A 15,322-nucleotide genomic window follows, 5' to 3' on the forward strand; every position below is an offset into this window, starting at 1 on the left:
TTGTTTTCTTTTTAAATCAAATAAATAATATTTTTTAAATATCTCTTTTTCCTGGTGCTGCCCTTCCCTTGGCTAGGAAAACAGTCTTAATTCTTGGCTGAAGATTGGATGCCTTTGAGATTCTACCTCTGGAAAATTCTGTATGTCGTGATAAATTCCAAAATGTCTGGGGGGAAAATGGTTTTCCTTTTCATCAAGTACACTATGTGTAGTCACCGGGTGCCAATATTTGAACATGTTGTATTGTGTTACGTTTTTAAAACTCACAATGTGTTGCAGAATATCTGTGAGCTCTCACACTGCTTTCTTTCTTTTCTAGGTATTTCTAGAATGATGAAAAGCAATACAATCATACATACAGAAAAATATTCCTGTTTCTCAACCTTCTCACATATCCTGAAAGGCAAAACTCCTTTTCTGAAAACAGAGGAACTTTAGAAGAGATACTGAATTCTGGTTGGACGAGGGTGCCTTAAAGTAACTATAGCACACGGTGCCAGCCAATTGGAAGGCAGCATTAACAATTCTGAGCTGCTGCAGGCCATACTAAGACATGTTCTAAGGGACACAGCTGAACAAGGGCTGATTTTGTTTAAACTCTTCAAAAAATAATTGGTTTCGGTTTTATGCTCTATTGATATTATTATTCACCCATTATGTAATTGAGCTCCCACCCTTCCAGGTCTGTGTTGTAGTGTTATGCAATGCACAACAATATCAGCCTCATGTTATACACCTGCCTGCAGCTTTTTAGAAGGGTAGGCAGTCTATAAATTGAAGAAATAAATAAATAGCTATTGTTTATTTATTTCTTGCTTTTCCAACTACAAAGGTCAAAGTGTATTACAGTAGGTTAATACTTAGATTCTTAATATCTCAATAAATAATATCTGTGGTCAGTTTTTCTACTATTTTATTAATATTGTGATGCACTTTTTTGAAACAGAAAGATCTCCTAAAATGAGGATAATTTAAATTCTAGGTGTATAATGATACTAATTTGCATTTTTGTAGGGTCTCTCATCTAAACAGGATCCCAATACACTTTACAATTTAATGCTACAGAAACATGTGCAGCCACAGCTGGAACTAGATGAGGGCTGGGTAATATACCTTCAGACTGGAGCCTGGGATGGTGTCACTTCCGATACTGCCTCTTAATAATTTACAAAAGTGCTAGCAAACCAAAAAGCACTTTAGCACAATATGCCCCTTTAAAGGAGGATTACTGTAGATTTTTTTTTTAAGAATATTGCTGTAGATTAACATAGTTGTGATTTTGAAAACGATATGGTTTTCTTTTAACGTTCATTTTTAAAACATGTTCAATGTAATATTGCAAGAGAATCTGGCTTTTAATGTAACTAAGGAGCCAACTTTTCAAAATGATCGGAGGTGCTAAACTCAACATAAATTACCCTCCCTGGTTCTGGTGGAGTTTGCTCAATATCAGGAGAGCTCAAGCACCCCCTTCTCTCCTCACCCACAGAGCTGGCACCTGTGAATTTTACTGAAATCCCTGCAGTGACACTGCTGCAGTTCCATATAGGAAACCGATGTGATATCTCGATCGAATGTCGGTATATTAAATAAATAAATAAATAAATAAATATGGAATAGTGTTCCTGCAGCAGCATCCTTGCAATTCCATATGGAACCATGTTCCTGCAGTGTCATTGATGTAGTTATATATATGAAGCTGCATCCCTGCAATGTCATAATTGTAGTTCCATATATGGAAACAGGTTCATGCAGTGTCATTCCTGCAGTTTCATATTTGGAGGTGCATTCCAGCAGTAACAACAAAAGACTAGCTCCAACTGTCTCCGTGGTACTGGAATGAACTACAGACACCAGGTAAAAAAACATTCAAGAACAGTTTCCCAAATCCTCCTTTAAGGCTCATGTTTTTCTTATGACCAAAACAAAGTTAATAAAGAAATTGTGTTTTCAAGAAATAGTTACAGGAGCACATAATAAATAGAGAGCTTTGTTTTCAGATTTTTTTTTCTGGAATGTCAATATTATAACAAAATATAATTAGTGAAAAATAATTTTGTTATAACAAAAAGAAATCAGTAGAAAGGTATTTTTCTTTTGATATTTTTTTTCTTATAATATTTAAATTTCTATGAAGCATAAAATAAAAACTGAAGACGATGGTCCATAATTATATATGGTTGCAAGATATTATATGAAGACATTATAGTAAGGACAGAATGTAGCTGTCGTCTTCAATAGCATAAAGCTATTTATTTATTGTGGTAGAAAAACCGGGCGGTTCAACACTAGGCCAAAAGGGGCATGGGCTGGATTTATTTGTCTCTAGCACGACCCTCAGTGAAAGGCTTTTATGGATGAACGGTCTAGTTCAGCATCCCCCAAGACATAGGGCAACAAACTTCCAACGCGTCCAAGTTCATGAAAGTAAAAATAAATAAAGAACACTACAATACAGAAACGAAGAGCAGCAGCAGCAGCACCCGGCCGCTAGGACTAAGAGAGAGAAAAAAGAAGAAAGGCGACGCGGGCGGCACCGACAAGCATAGGATTCAACCAGCCCAGTTCCAGTCTCGCAGCCTCTGGCTTGGGCTAAAGCCGGCCTCCCCCCTTTCCCCTCGCCCCTCCGCGTGGGCGACCGTCGTCGGCTCTTTTTCTCCCATTGGTTGGGGGCCCCGTCACTCAGCACACCCTCGTCCTCCCGGTTGGCCGATGCCCTAGGGGCTTATCATTCCATCTCCATGGGTTCTCTCCTACTTTGTCACTCACTCTCTCTCGTGCGCGCGCTCTCTCTCTCGCTGTCTCTTTTTTTCTTCAAGCTGGTCGCCTTCCGCTGAAAAACATAGTCCGTCTCTCCTCCTCCCATCCCCCTCCCCTCCCTCCTTCTGCTTTCGTTATATTTTCCCCAGAGTTGTTCCTTTATGCAGGCTGGGGTTTGACGGAGAAACCACTTGTATATTACATTTCTTTTTTTTTTTTTTTTTTTAGTGTAAATTTAAATTTATTCTGTTTTGCTTGGTTCCGTTCAGGGCTGGTTCATGTAAGTGCCCGGCTCTGTGTGGGAGTTTGAACTGGCGTGTGTGTGTGTGTATGTGTTTGGGGGGGGGTGTATTATTTACCTCCCGCCTCCCCGTGTGAGAGGCGGCGGACGGATCTATCCGAGGAGCCGGGGGTGACGCTGTGGAAGGTGCTGCGGCTCTGGCCGTGGGAGGGAGGATGAGGTGCTCGTTACATTTGTAGCTGAGGGACGGCGAGAAGTTATAGAGTTTTTATGTGACCCGGGGTACCGAGGAGTAACAGCCACCGTCGAAGGGGGACGAGTAGCGGAGGGAGTGTCTGGGGGGGGTCGGCGTTTGATTTTCCTAGCACTCCCCCCCCCCCCCGTGCTGGGGAGCGGGGGCCCTCTCAGCCGCGGCCGAGCCGGACACTTGGAGACAAGAAGAGGAGAGGCGCTACCCGACCCCCTCCACACGCCGCCCCGGCCGGAGAGGGGGACCGGCACCACCGCTTTCATGCTTTTTTACCCCCCTCCTCATCTTTAATTTTTGGCCTCCCTCCCCACTCGTGTTTTTTTTTTTTGTTTTGTTTTGCGTGTCCCTGGGTGAGGGGGGAGGGGGGGCGCTGGATGCTCTCTTTTCTGTCTGAAGAGGTAAATACCAGACGACACGCTTCGGCTACTGCTCTTCTCCTGCTCCTTCTGTTTTGGTGACTGTGGCCGAGGCCTTTGTTGGGACGGGCAGGCTTTTAGTGGCCTGAATTGCAAAGTCTTGTGGGAAGTGTGTGTTGGGGGGGTGGGGGGAAGGAGTAGCAAGGAAAGAGAGAGAGAAGGTGCAAATCCCGGGAAATCATTCTGTAATCTTACTGGTTCTTTGTATTATTTTTATCCCCTCCCCAGGCAGGCTGCCTCTTGCTTATTTCTAAAGGGAGGGAGTTGCAAACTTGAGCTTAGTGCATGGTTGGGGGGTAGGGGGGAGTTTCTATATTTATCCCTTAGAAAGTTTTTAGGGAAATGAAGGTATAACTAGTTCATTGCAAAGAATATATATATATATATATTTAAACATATCGTGGTGTATGTGTTTGGGGGGGGGGGGGGTGTTGATGGCTGCGATGTGGTTAAAAGAAAACTGGGAAGGGAATAAGCAGCTGGGCTTTGCGGCTTCATTGTTCGTCTCTGTGGCCAAATTTAAAGGGACTTGAAATGAGGGGGACACTGAGGGGGTAGAAGCAGATTCACAAGTTTTTTTTTTGTTGGGGGAGGGGGCAGGAATGCATCTGTCTAACATTGATCTTCTGAAACCAGTTACACAAAAATGTGGATTACTCTCCCTGTGCAAGTGTTGTAAGCTTTTCAAACTTTGCTGTAATTTCTGTTTATGATTCTGTGGAAGTTTCTACTGCTTTTGTGTGCCCGTAGGGGATATTTTTCTTATGTGCGTGTCCAGGATTCTGAGACGCTCGTGGTCCATGCTCTCCAGAGCTTGTTTTTCTTTTTCTTTATTTTTTTGGGGGGGGGGGGGAGGGCAGGGCGAGGGGAGAGAAGTTGCTAGTGGCACTGGTTAATGTGGAGCCTTTGTGCGGATGAAAGTAAGGTGCAGCTTGTTCTGATGGCAGAAAAGAAACCGTCTTAGGTCGGGGGTGGTGGCGGGGGGGGGGGACGGGACTGTATGAGTAACATCTGCTGTGTGTTAACTCGGGTAGGATTTTATCCGCTGGCATGCAGCAGAAAAACTGTTGTGAATGATTTGAGATCGGAAAAAACACCATCGCGTTCGGAGGCAGAGGCAGCGCCAGCTTGCGTTACTGTTGCACTAGCTGGTGGTTGAGGGACAGTCTTAGTTTGCAGGGAATTGTTATCACTTTTCATCCCTTTCTTTGTACATTTTGAATTAAAAACGGTTTTAAGAGTTACTTCAATCTTTAAAAAAAGGCCTTAATCAGTAAAGTTGTTGGGACGTTGTATTTTGCATATCTCATTTTAATTAAAAGATTAGTAAAAATTTTTTTTTTTTTTTTTACTTGCCAGAAAGTCGATTCTGATGAGATGTCAGTTTGTTTGCGTGCTGGTGGGGATTGGGGAGGTCTTTGCACCTTTCCCTTTTTCCTCTTGTTTTTGAGTTGCTTTTTCAACGGTGTCCCCGGGGAGCTTACAAGGAAGGTTGCTATTTCAGGACCCTTGTCAGGAAAAAAACATGTTTTCAAAGTTACTTTTAAACAAATAATTGCCGGATACATTGATGACATAAAAGGAGGGGTTAATTCTCCTCCTCCTTTGCCCATTTTGTTTTTGTCTGGTTGGCATGAAAAGATGATTCAGAGGATAGGGTCTGGGAGGGGGTTGCCTGCTGGGCTTGAATTACTTATTTTTTTTCTTTAACTATTTCAGTTGGGTGTAAATGCATTGATACATTTTACAATATTCATGAATATATCTTGCATACATGTGCTTTTTGTTATCTCAACATAGTATGGCCTAAAACAAGTGCACATTTTGGCAAAGCTTGAGGTTTTGACAATGTTACTGGCTAAAGTAACAAGGAAGATTGAGTTCTCTTGGTCCTCCTTCCTTTTAGTCGTCATTTGTTTCCAGTATTTTAACTTTCTTTATAAATATATCTTTCGGTCCTGTAGGTGCTGGCTCTTCAGCAGTATTGATATCAAAATTTATTTTAATGTGGGATGGGAGGAGGGAAAGGAAGAAAAGTCTGTTCAAAGGAAAACCATTACTACTACAATATCACATAAGGAGAACTTGCCCTGATGTTTTAATAAATTGACTTAAACATTTGCAGTGCACTTTGACTGTCAGCAAAGTACCCTCTTTAGCTATCATTAAATAAATAATGTATGATGAGATCAAAATGTGGGGGAAGAGGGACATGAAATCAGAAGTATGTAGCTGAATACTTTTTTTTTTTTTTTTTAAGAATTTTAATGTGGCTTTATCATTCATTAATGGTCATGAGCAGCTTGTTTTTGTTTTATTTTTGCTTTTAGCCCTTTACAAATTTATTCCCCTCCCTCCTGTCTATTTTGTCTATAGGACTGCCACTGTTGAGTCTGTGGGAGTATGAATCAGCAGCAGCAACAGAGAATGGCTGCAGCTGGGACAGACAAAGAACTCAGTGACCTGCTGGACTTCAGTATGGTAAGCCAAGCTCTTTTAGGGGCTTTTTAAAGAGACAGTTGCCTCTCTTTTTTTTTTTTTTTTTTTGTTTGCTCCAGTAATGGAGTCTTAGGGGAGCAGGGTGGGAGGAACTTCGGTTGATGTAAATCAAGTGGTGGCGGACTTCAGAGGTCTTTTTGCTCTGTGGAGTTTGTACTCTTACCCCCTCACCCCGTTAAACACAGGGGCATTCTTTGAATGATGCTGTAGCCCTTTTAACTTGTGATGAGGAGAAGGCATGAAAAGGGTGGAGCAAACAGCTGCTTCCTAAAAGATTTTATGCTTTTGTCACACAACTTTGAGGAAGGATTGCTGCAGGATGAGTAACTTTTTTTTTTTTTTCTCATCACCTATCCACTTCCTTACCCTCCCCCACTTAGGAGTCTGAAAAGAAGTTCTTAATGAGACTTGGAACACTGAAATATTTTGTATATTTAGTCCAAATTTCACATAAATTGATACAAAAAATATTTTTTTCCACACATCCTTGATGGTAGAGAGAACATCTTACAAACAGTAAAGAGTTTGGGGTAAAAGTTAAATTTTTTTAAATTTTCAGGAAAATGGTTTTGAAAATCAGTTTCTGAAATTCTTTCATAAGCTTCATGTGTGATGCTTCTCTATTTACTAGGGAAGTGAAAAAGTTGTGTTTGTATGTGCACATAAAATTTATTTTGACACCACATTGTTCAGAGGTTGGTTTTGTATGCTGTGGGTATATACTCCTAATTCTTGGTCAAAAAAACCCTGAAAATACAAAATAAGCTGTTAGAGGAAAAACAATTCAGTGGTATCTGATGTAATATGATATGAAATATTGTACAAGAGGGCACTGAATCCTTGCACTGAGTTGTGTGTTTGATTTGATTTCTTTATTTCTCTTCTCACACTGCTGAAAAGGTGACAGTGGAGTATTGCTTTTTTCTGGTTGTTTTGGGAAGGAAGAGACAAAACTGCTGCACCCCCTTAGTGTGCTAAATGTGGAAGTGTTAGGATCTTTCCAGAAGATGTTTTTAACAAACAAATTGGGTTTATAAAAAAAAGTTTCAAAGTGCTTTAAAGATTTTAATAGTTGAGAAATGCACAGAACCATCTCTAAGGAAGATAAACTGGCAGCTTTTGTACTGGTAGATGAATTGACTGGAAACTACACTGGATCATTAGAAAATGAGAGCTGATGTCTTAAGGCAGATTTATTGTCTGTGGGGGAGGTATCATGGAATTTCTGAAGGTGTACATCTAAAACATTTGTTAACCTAATAAATAACCTAATGTTTCTCTCCAGTTGCTTGGTTGGGATTCAAAGTCAGTTGAGTAAAGAGTTTGACGAGAGTTGCATGGGAAGCCAATGGCTAAAGCCAGATCTGAAATCTCACCTTTAGGATTTCTCCTGATTGATAGAGCAGAGCACAGCTCTCAATGCTAAAAGATATGGTATATTTTTTTTGTTTGGATTATTTTGAGTGTTTTGGTGTCTCCCTTTGTATTTAAGTGGCTATTAAAGTATGCACCTTGCTGTTTGATCAGTGGAGACAAATGCCCTTATTCAGAAAGGGAATATGTTGCAACCCCTCCCCCAGATACCTGTCTCCCTTTTTTTTTTTTTTTTTTTTAATTTTAAGGCTTAAGCCCTCTGCTGTGCTTTGTGCAGACTCTGACATTCTTCATCATCAACATAACCTGCTGAAAGAGAATTGTTCTATATTCAAGCACAATTCTTTTTTTTCTTTTTGAGGATGGGAGGGAGAATTAAAAGCTTGATAGTGGAGAAGCAGGTTAATAAATATTAAACTGAATTGAATAGTTTTCCAAGAAAAAATTTGTTGAAAGACACATTTAAATCTTTTGCTTCCAGTCACAATATTTCTTTCTTTGACTTGGGGTCCCTGAGTACAACTAAAATCAGAATTGCACCAATTGTTTGGTGTACTTTAGTGAAATGTGTTCAGAGGGCTTACAGAAAGTGCCCTGCGATAATGTAGGTTCTCTTAACTTGTCTTCAGGTGATTTGCCATGGATCAGGGGTGTGTGGAAGTGCGTTGATGTAAAAATTAGACTTCAGATATAATATCATGAAATTTGTGAGTGTTTGCATAATGTCTCTTGTCTTCCTGCATGGCACATTTTTGAGCTCAGAAAATTGACTCTTGCATTTTGAACAATAGAAGTTTTTTTTTTTTTTTTTTTACCTGCCCAGGTAGGCAGTCCATAGCTATATATTTTTTTTGTATGTAAAAACTATAGTTCACCTAATTGTGTTCATAATAAATGCTGGAATGACTTTATATGAATATATATCAAGTCCCACTTGTTTGGACTGTGCATTTTTCCCTCTTCAGTGTTGTGACTTACCACAAAGCTCTATTTCCACCTCCGGTTTGGATTTTTCACTTATAACTCCTTTAGGTCATTTTGGAGTTTGTAGTCTGGTTGAGTCAGAATGAAGAAAGGTCCAGTCATAGCTATGCATTTCCTAACTGTCTTTAGTGACACTGGGTCACTTGTTTTATGTGGTCAGACAAATTAAAGGGGGGAGTGCATACTGGTGGCGTTCTGGAGCTTCAGGTTTGATTATTTAGTTTGAAAAATAGGCAGTCATTTTTATTGGCAATGTCCTTGCTTTTGAAAAACTGTATATGCAAAATGCATTTAGTGGTGTAATTTTTTGTTGTAAGTTATAGAAATTTAAAAGGAAGACAAGACTGAGCTGATTTTCATTGTTCAAAATGTACAGTTCATTTATTAGCAAATCTTTTCTGGCCACTTTTTTTCTCTCCTGTGTTAAGGTGGGACTTGTTCTGCCTCCCAACCTTTAACACATCACATGATTTAAAAAGGACCCAAGAAAGGGGAGGGTTAAGCTCCTGAAAGCTAGTCAAGAAATTTGAGATACTCAAAAAAAAAAAACAAACTATCACCTTTATATATTATTTGGTAGGATGACATTCATGTGCCTGTGTATGCACAGAAAATAAATGCTCAGGTTTGAAACTTGTGAACTGTAGTGCCATTCCCCAAGGCATGAGGGTTTTTTTTTAATGTACATGTATACATTTTTATTCAAACTTCTACAGTTTTATTTGGTTAAGGTGTGAATCCTTTGTACGCAAGACTCTAGGAGGAACTACGTAGTTAATGCCTTAGACCCACTAATAGAACATGTGAATCTGTCACTGTTTAGATTTGTTAGGGATTCTTTTGGGTAAGTGTTAGCCTAGAGTAGAGTTGTTGTGGGTGGGGGGTGGGCAAGAATAGAATTTCTTCTTCTTTTTTTAACTTTATAAATTTCAAAATTATAAGAAGGAATACACCTTACAGTAAAAGATGAGGTTATACAATCCAAAAAAATAAATGCAAGAAAAAAACCCAAATATGTGAAATAGTTATTGTAAACCATTCATCATCTAAAGAAATAGTGGGGAGAAAATATTAGGAGAAACAAAGGAAAAATAAAAATGAAGGAACTGACTTAACATGACTCCAACAGAGAGAAATTGAAATGGATCAGCATCTAGGCGAAATTATTCCCAAGAGAGGGAGTTATAATACTTACAGAATTGATGAAGAATTTGAAGTTGTTCAGGCAAAAAGAACACAAAACAGTCATGTGGCAGATTTTAAAAGCCCTACGCGTGTAAAGCCTATTTTGTATAGGCTCGGCGACGCACGCAAGCCCCGGGACGTGCGTATTTCCCGAGGCTTTGTGAGCGGGGCGGGCTGGGCCGAATTGGGGGCAGGACCAAGGCCTCTGGCAGAGCGCCTGTGCCGGGGGGATCGTGCGCAACCTATACCTGCCCAGAGGCAGGCACAACTTATGCAATAAAGGTTAGGGAGGGTTTGGGGGGAGGCTGTGGGGGGAGGGGGGGACAGGGAAAGCCATTGGGGCTCCCCTAGGGCTTGGCGTGCACAATTGTGCACCCCCTTGTGTGCGCGCCAACCCTGGATTTTATAACGTGCGTGGCTGCGCACGCATGTTATAAAATCAGGCGTACATTTGTGCACGCCGGGTTGCGCGCACAAATGTACGCCCGTGCGTACCTCTTAAAATCCGACCCTATATCTGATGATACATTTTACAAGGATATCAGAGAACAAAAGTACACACTAAAGAAATAGCCTGAGACCTAAGAGCAAGAAGTTATTTACTTCTCTCAGGTAGAGCAAGCAAAATCAGAAACAATACGAAATATTGTCTCTCTATCACCTCACTCGCATCCTGTTCAGAAATAAAAGAATCAAGTAGCGTGGAACACTCGATCTCAGCACCAGAATCTTCCAGGAAATTGGTCAAATTTTAAAAAACATTAGGTGTAGATTCAGTCTGGGACTGCTGAGGGTTCCTTTTTATTAGACAAAGGAATAAAATACGTTCTTGTTAATAGGAGGAAGCTTTTCAGAATCGCACTGAAGATTCTCTAGGAAATACTTCCTCAGAGTCTGGTAGGAATTCTCATCCACCACCTTGGGGAAGTTCAAAAGACATTTAAATGCTGTGTATAATTCTCAAGTCTATGAGAGAGATTATTTCAATCCTTAACCACCAAAGCATTAAAGATCTGGATATTCCCAATAGCAGTTGCAGTAGCAGAAACTTTTGTTTGAATTTCTGAAAATTGGGTGTCGGAATTATTCCCCATAGCATCCACTTTATTAGAAATAAGGTCAATTTTATAATTAGTCTTTCATATAATAACCAAAACCTACCATCCAGTCCCAGTTTGCATCTAAAGTGGCCACTGCCAGTTTAGCTGGAAAAAGAGGAGACTCTAAGAGAGTCCCGTAGGGCTCAAATCTTGCAGCGTCGGCTTCAAAGCTGAGGAGTCCACCGATTCACCCTGATTCTCAGTGGGGGATGAAGAAGCCAGACAAATTGAAAAGCTAGCTCTTCCCCTGTCCTCTGTCAGCGACAGCAGACAGTGGCAATTCCAACGCCGAGCCTCCATATGCTCTCCCCTCCACAGATGCTGATGGGGGTACATTGGGAAGGAAAACCTACACTATGCCTTTTCATTTGGACAGCAAAGTAGAAGAAACGAAGCAAAAGGGGTAACGGAGAACAGCTCCTGTATCTGGTCATGTCGCCATCTTGCTTCTCGCCCCGAGTTTCTTCTTTTTTTAAAGCAGTGTCCATGAGTGAATTGGGCCTAATATGTGTGTCTGAAGAGCTTTAGGCTGTCTGCCCATCTCTTGCCCTAAATTTACTACTAGGAATTTCCTTTTGCTTGAAAGTTTTAAAGATACAAAATAAAAAGAAAAAAAGCACCATGGAGAATGGGACAGGCAAAACACCATGTTTTTTTTGTTTGGAAGTTTTATCATTGTAACATTGTATTCTTCAGCCTCGGCAGCTATTTAAACTGAAATTGCTCTCAAAACAGCAAACTGTACAACGGGGAGAAGCTAGTCTGCACAAATTACTCCTGTTAATACATTTCACACCTTTCTTCTCTTCCACTATTAAAATAATGTAAACAGAGACTGGTGACAGTTTAGAAATGGAAACTGTGGTGTTCCTCTCCCCCTTATTGAAAATAAATATTTTGGAAAGGGTGGTAAGCTTAGAATATTTATATCCTGGTTCTAGCCACATTACTTCCCAATTCACTTTTCAGTTTGTTTTTAAAAATGTGATTGCACTTTTTCTGACTTAATAAGCAGACAGTTCTTGTATCTTTTTTTTTTGGTACAGTGGTTGCCTCCCCATGCTCAGGCATTGTCATCTTCCTATGATTATTTCAAGATCATCACGTAGGTCCCCATTTCCATGACTTATTACCAAGTTGTCTAATCTACAGTTACTAAAACTAGCAAAGCCCATTGTACAAAATATCCAGACTCCCCATGCTCATAGAAGTTAGGATTGAACCATAGTCATGTCATACAGATTAAATAGGAGGAGAGGGACAGACTGGATGGGCTTGGCACTCTTTATCTGCTGGTCATATTCTGTTTCTCATTCAGTGTCTTTTAGAAACTTTTTATTGTAAATGTGTACACCCTCTGACTTCTATATTGTGCAGTCCTAGCTTTGTCTAAGAATAAACAGCATATTAGAAATATATATTTATATTTATTTTTATTTTTTTATTTTTTTTGCTTTATTTAGGTTTCATCTGTGAAGAATTGTATGGTGACTTAGGAGCCTATGTACAAAGCACTTTTTGACCCAGAATAGAGAGGAGGAAAACCCCTTCAGGTCATCTGGCCTATAACTGTTAGTCAAGACTTTTGGCTTTGAACCCTGCAGTCCTAAAATGTTAAATAAGACAAAATAGTTAATAGGGGGGAGGGGGATGGGTGGGGGCTCCTACTATGAAACACCTAACTATTCTCAAGAATGAATGGGTATTTTGCTGATGCATCAACAGGTCTGGACAAATTGAACCTCACGGACAAGTGCAAACTCATTTAAAAAATATTTAGAGAGGTTAATTTATTGGGCATACAGGGTAATTTTCACAGGAAAATGCAAACCTAACATACTATCATAGCAATTTTTAAAAGCCCATTTATCAGCATTAAGTGTACTTAACATGGATAAAATCTATTGACAGTTCAATAGCATATTGTAGCACTTAACGCTGGTAAATGGGCTTTTGAAAATTGCTATGATAGTATTATATTTACATTTTCCTTTGAAAATTACCTCCTGTGTATTGAGAAGGAAGCTTTTCTGGCATTGGGAGATGTTACAAATTAAAACAGTTTAATAAACTAGTAGCTACAGTGTGTCATGGTTTATTAAAATCTGGCTCTCTCGGGGATTTGTATCTCATGGGGGCTCTGGAGGATGTTTTTGTCCCTTCACCCATATATTCCTGTAGCAGGGTTCTGTCACTGTGACACATGCTTCTAAAAATGGTAAGCATAGGGTTTGAAAGGGAGGTGGTGTAACCCAGAAGGAGAAATGTATTTGCTGCTCGTGTTCCCTATTCCACCCAACCCCCAATCCTGACATGCATCAGATACTGATGGTGCATAGTCTTCTTTTTTTTTTTTTTTCCCTTGAATTGGCACAGTAGTGGAAAAGCTGGAATCTTCATCAAAATGCTATAGTTGGCAAAGACCCCTTCCCCTGTTTTCAAAGGTAGTATAGTACTTCTAGTGGCCTTGAAAGGTGGCAGTACTGCCACAGGTCTCTGGCAACCCTTCACATTCTTCTCCATTTTGGCTACTGCTAGGCCTGTATTGGATCTGAGGAATTAATGTATGCTGTTCACAACTTTGCTGCATCCAACCTTTTTCTTTTTTGTAGCACCCTCTTGCAGGCTGTGGGATTGGGTGAACTGCAGGGTGCAAGTTTGCCATTTAATGTCACTTTGGCAATCTTGTGTGTGTGGGGGAGGGTGGTGAAAAAGGATGGTTAGGGAAATAGCCAAAAATGAAATGTATCCTGTTCTGTCATGATACTATGAATAGATTAGCACTTGCATTTGAGATTTCTGTGAGTTTGGAAGAGGAAACTATAATAGCTTTGTCTGAGGCCTCTAGTCTGGAATATTAATGCAATTTTGAGAGATGTATCCTAGAGAAGGAATTGTAGGACAGCCTGCTGTCATTGAATGAATATCGGACACATTAAAACCCTCCCCAGTTGATACTGAACCTATGAAACCACTTTTTAAATGATTAGAACAGCCAGTAGGACACTCTTATTGTGCCTGTATAAAAAGAGAGAATACTGACCCCCATCTAATATTTATTTTTGACAAATGTGGATCTATTAAGTAGTCATCTCTAATTATAACTGAATATAACATGAGTTGGATTGGGGGTAGGGAGTTAAACAATAGTTTACACTTACTGCAGAGATGCAGATATGGGTTTTGAATTTTAAGAAATAATTTGCAACTGCGGAGTAATAACTTACTCTAGTTACATCAAGGCATCTTCCACCACCGAGAAAAAAATCAGCTTATTTCAACACAGTCCTGGAAGGATCTCTCTGGTCATGCTGCTTATAAAGTTCTAATAATTAATGAAAAGACAACTGCAGGGATGGATTGGGTAGAGCAAAAGTGATCCTTACCTGCTGACAACTTCTGTCATATTCTGGTCAGAGATCCTGTCATGGGAGCATTCTATTTCCAGGGGAAATTTTTATCCTATCCTGAAGGGCTTTTACTTGGTATGAAAGCTATAGTAAGTGTGTGCTTTTTGTCAAGAGTGACCAACTGAGTGTGGGTTTTCAGACCCTTCCTTGTCTTGGAAATACAGTTGAGTGTAGGTGAAACTTTTCAGTCACAAATGGTTCTTTTCTCTCCATCTTGCCACATAGCACAGTAACTCTCTTCCTGGATCTGTCTAAACTCTTCCCATCTTGTTTTGTTTGCATAGATGTTCCCTCTGCCTGTGGCTAATGGAAAAAACAGACCAACAACCCTTGCAAGCACTCAGTTTGGAGGATCAGGTAATGTACTTAAAATTTTATTTTATTGGTACTGTTTAATCAGTTTTAATGAAACCAAACATGTCTGGCTGGCGGTTTTTCCTTTTTCTTCGTGGTCAAGATGTAAATTATTTTGTTGTTGCTTTGAGGACTGTCATTTCTTTAAACTTGTATAGTTCTTATGTGGCCTAGAGGGGGTGGAAAAACACTTTGAAAGCTTGTCAGCCAAAAATTGTTAGGAGTCCAGGAACTGTGGTTCTTTGCAAAAAACCTCAAACTTTTTTTTTTTTTGTTGTGAATTTTATTTATGCATTTTTCACAACTTTTGTTGTTTGGTCTATTATTGGGGGGAGGGGAGAGGCTTATTGTGCCTTGTCATTTTTTTTCTTTACGTTTTATACATTTCTTTGCTCTTCCCTTGCTTTCGTCACTGTTCGCTACCTTCCCCGACTACCACTTGTAAGTGGCCTGGCAGCAGTGGGGAAGCCCTAGACTGGTCTCTTCTTTTTGGGCCCAGGCCAAGTGGCTGTGTCCAAAGATACAAACTTAAATTCTCCTAAAGGAAAATGGATATTTTTTAACATTTTACCACTGGATGTCTTTAGCCTTCATTGGGGACGATGCAATACAGTGCGCTCAGCCGAGCGCACTGTATAATACGCAGTTGGATGCGGGTTAAATAGGCGCTATTCCACCCCCTAATGCAAGAAGGGGATTAGTGCCTATTTAACGCGCGTCCGACATAGAGTGAATGGGATAGCGCTCAT

The 15,322-nt window shown here is 40.1% G+C and overlaps 1 protein-coding gene across 13 annotated transcripts in view; it reads left to right on the forward strand.

The window, feature by feature from the left end:
* The first annotated feature begins 3,000 nt into the window (after window positions 1-3,000).
* The window catches only part of TCF3 (transcription factor 3), a 405,060-nt gene continuing 392,738 nt past the window's right edge, over window positions 3,001-15,322 (forward strand). For 3 of the 13 annotated variants that reach the window (XM_029613974.1, XM_029613982.1, XM_029613975.1), the window contains exons 1-3: window positions 3,160-3,649; window positions 6,044-6,148; window positions 14,504-14,576. In XM_029613974.1, the coding sequence (XP_029469834.1) occupies window positions 6,071-6,148; window positions 14,504-14,576 (151 nt within the window). In that variant the 5' untranslated portion in view covers window positions 3,160-3,649; window positions 6,044-6,070. Of the gene's footprint in view, window positions 3,041-3,155; window positions 3,650-6,043; window positions 6,149-14,503; window positions 14,577-15,322 lie in introns of those variants that run through there. The other 10 variants (XM_029613979.1, XM_029613980.1, XM_029613981.1 and 7 more) reach the window with 6 other exon arrangements.

Source organism: Rhinatrema bivittatum, chromosome 8 (assembly GCF_901001135.1).
Source record: "Rhinatrema bivittatum chromosome 8, aRhiBiv1.1, whole genome shotgun sequence".
In the NCBI taxonomy this organism is placed as follows: Eukaryota; Metazoa; Chordata; class Amphibia; order Gymnophiona; family Rhinatrematidae; genus Rhinatrema; species Rhinatrema bivittatum.